At 45.6% G+C, this 9,452-nt stretch overlaps 1 protein-coding gene across 1 annotated transcript in view; it reads left to right on the top strand.

The window, feature by feature from the left end:
* PIBF1 (progesterone immunomodulatory binding factor 1) overlaps positions 1-9,031 on the top strand; it is a 99,611-nt gene extending 90,580 nt beyond the window's left edge. Inside the window, exons 17-18 of the mRNA XM_032226261.1 lie at positions 8,628-8,640; positions 8,853-9,031. Coding sequence (XP_032082152.1) covers positions 8,628-8,640; positions 8,853-9,031 — 192 coding nt within the window. The remainder of the gene's footprint in view (positions 1-8,627; positions 8,641-8,852) is intronic.
* The last annotated feature ends 421 nt before the right edge of the window (positions 9,032-9,452 follow it).

Here is a 9,452-nt window from a genome sequence, read left to right as displayed (position 1 = left end):
TGTTAAAACTCTTAAATATTCAATATTTGAGGATTATTCTCCTTTCTTGAGGAAAAGAAACTTCAACAGATTAGTTCTGTTATTCTCCATCAGCCAAAACATTATGCAGATTTCATCCTGAAATCCTTCATCCTCTGCTAGGAAGGAGTAGAAACTGAAAAAAAGGAGGAAAACAAAGATAAAGGTGCATTCTTAGGGTTAGTGGGTGTTGGCATGCAATAGTTGGATTTACTCAATTCTTAATTCAGCTAAAATTTCCCCTTAAAAATATATCTCAACCAGGGAGAGAACAATCCTCCTCTTTAGCCTTAAAATGAGAAAACAAGAAAACCCTAGAACAACTAGACAAAGGAACATTTTTTTCCCCTGAACGCTATCACTCTGCTAAACAAATAATTCCCTCAACACTGTCAAACCATTCACTAAGTCTGCATTACTATTACTATTAATCTTCTCATTGTTCCTATCACCCGTCTCCTCCCATTTATGACTGCAGGACTGTAAGTTTGTTGCTTGTATCCTTACGATTTATATTGATTGCTTCCTAGCATGATTTGATTGTTTACTTGTACCCTATGACTATCATTAAGTGTTGTACCTTATGATTCGTGACGAATGTATCTTTCCTTTTATGTACACTGAGAGTATATGCACCAAAGACAGATTCCTTGTGTTTCCAATCACACTTGGCCAATAAAGAATTCTATTCTATTCTATTCTATCCTATCCTAGTCTATTCTATTCTTATTCTTATTCTTTTCTTACTCTACTCGATTCTTATTCTTATTCTCACCCTATTCTTATTCTTACTCTACTCTACTCTTGTTCTATTCTATTTTATTCTTATTTTATTATTACTCTACTCTATTCCTATTCTTACTCTACTTTATTCTATCTTATTCTTATTCTTATTCTTATTCTTATTCTTATTCTACTCTACTCTACTCTACTCTACTCTACTCTACTCTACTCTACTCTACTCTACTCTACTCTACTCTACTCTATATTAAAGAAGATTTCTTTCCAACTCTCCATGGAAAAGCTGCATTTTACTATCCCAGGTTTTAGGAAACCTTTCTCCTAGAAAGGTAGGCACTGTACAGTAAATCCTCCTGACTTGAAGGTGAAGGGTAGTGTGGGTTTTTGGCACGCATCCGCAACTGAATTAACAAATCCATTCAAATGGGCAGATTTTTGTGCGGTCGGCCGACAACTCCCTTTCATGGAACAATGTAAGTTCCTTTTAGATGCAGAGCTACACAGGTGGCCAGCCGTGTTTCAAGTGGATGTGGTCGCTCTCCAAGATGCTGGTGGCTTCTTTTTTTTTTCTGTTTGACTGATCCTATCACACCTTCTTCCAAAGCTTCAGGAAACCAGGATGAATTGTGACCCTAGAGATGGTGTCTGAGTCAGCCATATGATCCCTGCCAGACCTTTTTCAACAAGGGTTGCACAAACTGCTTCTAGAAAATTAGTTAGAAATTTCCTAACAGTGAGAAAACTTAAACCAGTGGAACTGCCTGCCTTCAGAAGTTGTGGGTGCCTGAGTCTTTTAAGAATAGCAATAGTAGTTAGACTTATATACCGCTTCATAGGGCTTTCAGCCCTCTCTAAGCGGTTTACAGAGTCAGCATATTGCCCCCAACAACAATCCGGGTCCTCATTTTACCCACCTCGGAAGGATGGAAGGCTGAGTCAACCCTGAGCCGGTGAGATTTGAACAGCCGAACTGCTGAACTGCAGTCAGCTGAAGTAGCCTCCAGTGCTGCATTTAACCACTGTGCCACCTTGGCTCTAAGAAGAGACTGGACAGTCACTTGTCTGAAATGGCATAGGGCAGGGATGGCCAACTTTTTTCCCTTGGGTGCCTAAAGTGTGTGTGCATGCCAACACCCACAATTCAATGACCCTGCACAGGTCCTGCCCCCCCCCCATGCATGGGTGTGCCACCCCCCACGCATGTGCGTGCAACTCCTGTTTTTGGTGCTAGCAGGCCTCCCTGAAGCCTCCTGCGCAGCCTCCTCCATTTTGGTGCTAGCAGGCCTCCTTGAAGCTTCCTGGAACCAAAAATGATTCCCGTGCACGTGAGCGGGACCCCCACCCCCATGCATGCATGGGCGTCTCCCAGCAGAGACCCAAAAATCAGCTGGCCAGTGGGAGGCACATGCACATGTGCAGTGGAACTAACCTGGGCAACGGCTTGCGTGTCCGCAGAGATGGCTCTGCCTGCCACCTGTGGGCCTAGGGTCTCCTGGTCGAGCAGGGGGTTGGACGAGAAGACCTCCAAGGTTCCTTCCAACTCTGTTAGTCTCTCTCTTCTATGTTCTCCAGGATTGTTCTCTATCCAGTTGGCTTACGGGGATGTAGAAAGAGAATGGGCTTTACTTCCAATTACCTCCACTAGACCGATTAGATCCCTCAGATTAGGCCTCCTCCGAATTCCATCCGCCGGCCAGTGTCAACTGGCGACTACCCGGGGGAGGGCCTTCTCTGTGGCTGCTCCGACCCGCTGGAACGAACTCCCCGTGGAGAGTCGAACCCTCACCACCCTCCAGGCCTTCCGCAAAGCCCTTAAAACCTGGCTGTTCCGACAGGCCTGGGGCTAAAGAACTGTTGCCCCCGTCTCGAATTTGGTATGACTGTTGTGTTTTAATTATGCATTGTTTTTTATGTTGTTTTAAATTCTTTGTTTGTATCCCCCTTCCCTGGTTGAGTTGTGAGCCGCCCTGAGTCCCCTTCGGGGGAAAAGGGCAGCATATAAATAAAATCAACATTCAACAACATTCAACATTTACTACTGAGAAAATGCCAGGTTGCGCCTGGTTATAACATCACTGCCTTTATCCATTTTCATTCCCTGAAGCATCCATGGAGATGGTCAATCATCCAGGTCATGGTTGTCCCAAAGGTGCTTTTCCAAAAAGCAACTGGACTTTCTTTGGGGTTTCCTGCCCGCCCCCCCTTTGAAACATTTTGCTTTTTTATCCGAGATGCTTTTTCAATTCAGAACAGAAGAAGCTTCTTCGATGAGGAGCGAAACATTTTCAATGGAAAAAAACAAACCAACCATGAAAGTCCAGATGCCTTTTGGAAAAGCACCTTTGGGACATTCCTTGAAGCCCCTTTCTTCTCCACCTCTTTCTGCTTTTGTAAATGCTGTAAGGCACTTACAACTCACTAGGTTGCCTGTTCCTGCTGTAAAATTAACCTTGCGGAGAAATCCGACAACAGCGCGCCGACAGAAGCGCAATTTCATTTAAGGTAAGATTTACAGTTAGGTTTAGGGTTAGGTTTAGGGTTAGGTTTAGGGTTAGGTTTAGGGTTAGGGTTAGGTTTAGGGTTAGGTTGAGGGTTACGTTACAGCGCGCTTCTGTCGGCGCGCTTTTGTCGGCGCGCTTTAGGGCTAATTAGTCGCTCATTCGTCGCGCGGTTTTGTCACCGCGCTTTAGACACCACGGTTTAGTCAGGGTGCGCTTTTGTTGTGCGCGCATTTGTGGTGGAACCATCCTGCACTGTGTGTGCAGTTTTAACCTGGGGATGGTAGATTTTTCAATCAGAATAGAACTGGAAGGGACCTTGGAGGTCTTCTAATCCAACCTTCTGCTGAAGCAGGAGACCCTGTACCAGTAGTGGGATTCAAATAATTTAACAACCAGTTCTCTGCCCTAATGACCATCTTGGTAGGTGGGGCTCGGTGGTCATGTGACTGGGTGGGCTTGGCCAACTCAAGGTCACTCAAGGTTGATGGGCGCTTCGCCTTAGCTGTTACAATGGTAATAAGGGTTAACCGGAGAGGCAGTTTCTGTAAGCAGGGCAATAAAGATTAGGCTGGAAACAACACTAGAATGTTTACTTCCTGCCTTCCTTACAGGATTAGCCCTGTAAAGTGGGAAGAAACAAAAGGAGATTTCTTCCAACAATCAGTTCTCCGAACTCCTTAGAAAGTTACCAACCAGTTCTCCCGAATAGGTGCGAACTGACTGAATCCCACCACTGCCCTGTATCATTTCAGCCAAATGGCTGTCCAGTCTCTTCTTAAAAAGTCTCCAGTGATGGAGCACCCACAACTACTGAAGGCAACTTCTGCTCCACTGGTTAATTGTTCTCACTTGTTAGGAAGTTTCTCCTTAGTTCCAGGTTGCTCCTCTCCTTGATTAGTTTCCATCCCTTCTTTCTTTCTTTGCCTTCTGGTGCTTTGGAAAACGAGGTTGACTCCCTCGTCTTTATAGGAGCCTCTCAAATACTGAAATGCTTGTAAGTTGTGAGATGACCAGCAATCCTGTGCCTGGACAGTGAGCGTTATGCTAGGTCCTAATTTAGCCCTTTTTCTCTCTCTCTCTTTTTCTCAAAGTTCTTCGGTTACAAGGAAATGGCTCTTGCAAACTTCCTACGTGCTGGTGTAGCTTAGAAAGATTTACCTCCTCATGCATTTTTTTCCTCCTGAGAACTAAGTCCAAGTTCAGAGCCCTCTAACAGCTCCAGTTGACAGTTGCAACTGATAAAAGAGCTTTTGGGTGTGTTCAGGTTTTATGATAATGCACTTCGTAAACTGTGGAAATGACCTGTGAGCACAGATTTACGTGAATGAAGTTTGGCCACATAAATAACATTTTTTTTGAGTCCCACAGAACAGCGCCCTTCGTTCTCCACAGCAGATATTTCACTCCCTGCCTCTGGTTTCTATGAACACCCTCCCATCATTTCAACAAACATAGTTATGAATTTTATAGGTATGTTTAAAAATATCCCACTTAGGCTGCTAAATTAAATACCCATATATTTAGCTATCTGTGACAGTATGTTCCAAACGGACTGTGTAAAGCCATGCAATTAAATCTATATTGGGCAGTTACATAAATCTGTGGTCAAAATTTCCAAGGTGTTAAGTATCTCATGCGCCAATTGAAGCCACAGATAATTTCAGGTGTTCATCATCTTGGGCCCGGTTGGGCTGGAGAAACGTGCTAGCAGCCTGATACAACTGCAGCCTAATTTTTGCAAATGAGCCTAATGCTTGATAAATTAGCCTTGTCAACGGTTTCCAGAAACGCTGGCATTGAATGCAAACGATCTCATGCAGCTGGCTTCAAATGCAAACGATCTCGTGTGTGTGGAGAAAATAATAATAATAATTTGAAAAGCATAGTTGTTCACTCCTATCTTTGAGGAATAAGGAGAAATTGTGTTGGTTTTTGTTTTGTTTTGTTTTTTTACTCTGCGGGTTGGGATTGCAATGTGCCCTCATGTATACTAGGCTTGGTTTGATGGGAAATGACTATGAATCATGGCAGAATCATGGCATGACTGCATGAATCCAGTTGCCTTTTGAAAAAGTCCCTTTAGGACAACCATGACTTGGATGACTAAGAATCTCCCAAGACCAGGGGTGTCAAACACAAGGCCCATGGCCAGATCCAGCTGAAGGGATGTTTAGATCTGGCCCATGGTGCCTCTGTGTAGTGAAAATGGAGCCCCAGAGGGCTGCATGCAGCCCTCCTCAGCTCCATTTTTTCTGATAGAGGGTTGCAGGCAGTGCCGGATTTAGATGAAAAGAGGCCCTAGGCTATTCCACTTATGAGGCCCTTTCACCTCCCATTTTTAAGTTTGTAAATTACATGAGAGACAATAAAATACATCATTACTGTGATATATATCATATATATATATAGCTGGCCTCCTGACGGAGGGCGGCTTTGCTCTGCGGCAAAGGCAGCGAGGCCAGCCGCCTCCCCTGCTGTGCTCAGCTGCCCGGCTCGGCCCCCTCACCCTCACCTGCCTGGCCGCTGGTGGGCTCCGCGTCAACAGGGCGGCTACTGGGAGCGGCCGCGCCTCTCGCCCGACCGCCGGTGCCGGGAACGTGGGCGGGCTCCCCAACTGCCGCAGCGCTGGAACGATCTTAACCAATACATTTTTATGTTTGTTTATTAGACATATGCGTAGAATTTCTCCTTATTTTCGGTTCAGTGTTTTAGTGTTCACTGTTTTTAGAATAGGGTAATTTTAATTTTACTAACAATTTGAATGTAGGCCCCTCTTGATCTTGAGGCCCTAGGCTGAAGCCTAGTTAGCCTATAGGAAAATCCGGCCCTGGTTGCAGGAGGCAGTCACAGCCAAAGAAGGAACTTGCAAGAGCCATGCACGGCCCTCCCAAGCACTGTTTTTGCTGTTGGAGGTTGCAGGAGGCTGTCACAGCTGAAAATGGAGATCAGGTCCTGTTTTCCCTGGCAGAGTGTTCGGGCCATAACAGGCACCCCTGACATGAGTGATGCAGTGGTGGGTTCCTACCAGTTTGGACTGGCTCAGCCGAACCAGTAGTGGTTTGGTGGCCTGGGTCGCTGGAACCGGCAGTGACCCAGGGCTGCCACACCCCTGAACCGGTTCTCCAGGCGGCACTGTAGGCACTATCATCTTGTTTTTCAGTTCAGTGCATCCACAGAACAATTTTAATTTAATTGCACTGTGCATGTGCGCATGCACACTAGCAAACCGGCAGTATTGCCTGCCAGAACTCACGCCTGGAGTGATGTCAAGCTGGCCATGCCCCCCCTGCCCCCCCCCCCGAAGTCAAACACAACCCTGATGCGGCCCTCAATGAAATCAAGTTTGACACCCCTGCCCTAGATAAATCATGGCAGAAGGACCTGTCTTTCATCCTGGGCTTTCGAGGAGGCATGGCAGTGTTCCGTGCTGGTTTCCTCCAGATATTGAACAGGTTGAGGTTTCACGAAGATCCTGAAAATGGGATGTGATGGATAGACCCTCATCTGACACTCCTGATCGCTGGTTCCATCATGGTCCCTTTGCTTCTTTGATCAGATGCAAAGAGGGGTGCAGTTGGCAGAATATGACAGACCCAGAAGCCCCCATCCTGATCCCATTGTTGATAAGAACCAATGAGACAAACTGACATTATAAACTGGTTAAAGCCCTGTTGCTTTGTATGGACTTGACGGTTCCTCTGTTTTAACTTTTTTTTAACTTGGGGACTTAGTCACAACCAGTTTTAGTGAGGTTGTGACCTGTTCTGTATACATTCTCTCCTTTGCTGGATGTCTTTTCTTGTTAATATTACGTGAGATTCTGTGTCTGTTCACCCTTTGAGTCCTGCCTCCTTAGATCTTTTTGATCTTAGTTGAATTTTCCACGTTTGAGTGATGTTTGCACCATTGAAGAAAATCTGGATGGAAAGGGTAGAATATCCTTTGTGTCTCCATGTAATGATCAACATGGAGAGTAAAGCTTTGGTTGGTAGGCATCTTCTGAAATGGCTGCTACTGCATGTGTTGTACTAAAGGGAAACTGGAGCCTGCATTTGCTAGGAGAACTTACAGTGAGTCCATAAGTGTGATTTCTTTCTGCTGTACCCATTAATCCATGTTTTATTGATTTTCTGATAAAAACCTATTGTGTTTGGCCATTGGAAACAAATATCTATAGGATTTGTTGATGATTCTAAAAGCTACCCAATAAAAGAATGATGCCCCAACGGTATCCCAACTGGCCAGTTGTGTTCTCACAAGAAGTAGTGTGTAAAGAGGAGAACCTAAGGATCCATCTCAGTATTTCCGGCTTTCTAAGAGATGTTTGCTGGTGTCTGCATTTGTTCATGAATCTGATAACCTGAATTTTGTGACCATAGTACACACAGTAACTGGAGTTCTGAAGGTGAGCAGAAATGCTGAAGAAGGTTCTTCCTTAAGAACCTTAAATGGTCTAGATCTTTATTCTTGTTTCTCATACTGAATGTCAGAGATTTCAGGTTGTATAGGAAGATCATGTGGGGTAGCTCCTCTTTGCCATTAATATGGCAGTCTGGAAGTTGGTGGATTCCTTCTCAAACAGTGTAGGTAAAAACTCTGCTATTGTAACTTCTGTTCTGGGGAAACACCATCAGAAGGGGTTTTGGGCAGCCCTACATCATGATACATACAATGAGACAGGTATGTAGAATGTGCTCAACCACAATGCAGTTTGGCTTAACACAATATGGCTCCAAAGTTTGTAAATCTTGGTTATTGGCTTCATGTGTTATGTGAACCTAATTGGTTGTGACTTAGTTCACCAACCGTAACTTAGTGTAGTAGATCAACTGAGATTTACACAGTCCCTGTTGGGTGTTGTATTTTGAATGCTGTGCCATATAAGATCTTTCTTGCAGCCAGAAGAAAAGGATATAAGGGAGTAATAGCATAGTACTTGTGTTGGAAGCACCAAGGTGCTTCCAGGTTGACCAGATTAGCCAGTGATATCACCATTGCCCTGGGGATGCTCAGTTGGGGGCTCTTCACGCCCCCAGCAGGAGCTGGAGTGAAGGACAAGAGCTCAATCCTGCCCCACAGTAGCTCCTGGGCCTCGAACGTGGGCTTGCTAACTGACATTCCAACCGTGCCCAGTTGGGAGTTCCTTTCTTGTCCCTACTAGGAGCTGGAGCAAAGGAAGGGAGCTCAAACCTTGGGACTCGAACGCGGGCTTGCTAACTGACATTCCAACCGTGCCCAGTTGGGAGCTCCTTTCTTGTCCCTACTAGGAGCTGGAGCAAAGGAAGGGAGCTCAAACCTTGGGTCTCGAACGCGGGCTTGCTAACGGACATTCCAACCAGTTGGGAGTTCCTTTCTTGTCCCCATTAGGAGCTGGAGCAAAGTAAGGGAACTCAAACCTCGGGTTTTGAATGTGGGCTTGCTAACCTCCCACCCAGCATCCTAACCATGCGAGCCACCGTGCTTCTGGGGAGCCAGGATTAATCCAAAGAAATTCTCCTATGAAAGTGTGAATTGTTTTTGTTTTTTTAAAAAATATTGCCTGTCGAACCAAGGAATATTGACTGACTTTTCTGCCTTTTTGGATGTTTTCAGGAGAGAAGCCATACAAATGCACTTGGGAAGGATGTGACTGGAGATTTGCTCGCTCGGACGAGTTGACCCGCCACTACCGGAAGCACACGGGCGCCAAGCCCTTCCAGTGCGCCGTCTGCAGCCGCAGCTTCTCACGCTCCGATCACCTGGCCCTGCACATGAAGCGCCACCAGAACTGAGCTGCGTCTTCACAAGGCAGGGGGCACCTATGCAACGTGTGGGCGACCCAAGTACCCTCCCCCTTCCATTAGAAATAGCTAAGGGTTTGCCTGCGTACGAACTCTTCCTTTTTAGAAGCAGAAAAATAATAATAATAATAATGAGGCTAGAAGAAACTGGAAATGTATATTTTGTATATTTATGAGGAAACAGGGAAGACACGGTCCAGAGAGACATGGATTGTTTGACTGCTTTAATGCCCTGTGACTCTATTCTTTGTATCTTGGACTTAAGTCCTACAGGTTTCATCTCAGGGCTGCCTGTCATGACGTTGTTGTTGGGTTTATTTTTGCAGATGGGGGGGGTGTTGGGTGGGTGGTTGGGCGATTCCGGGTAAGCCAAAAGGGGCTCTCCAATTTGATCACGTGGCCCTCGGTCGCT

Source organism: Thamnophis elegans, chromosome 11, assembly GCF_009769535.1.
Source record: "Thamnophis elegans isolate rThaEle1 chromosome 11, rThaEle1.pri, whole genome shotgun sequence".
Lineage (NCBI taxonomy): Eukaryota > Metazoa > Chordata > Lepidosauria > Squamata > Colubridae > Thamnophis > Thamnophis elegans.
This window is presented reverse-complemented; position numbering and strand designations above follow the sequence as displayed.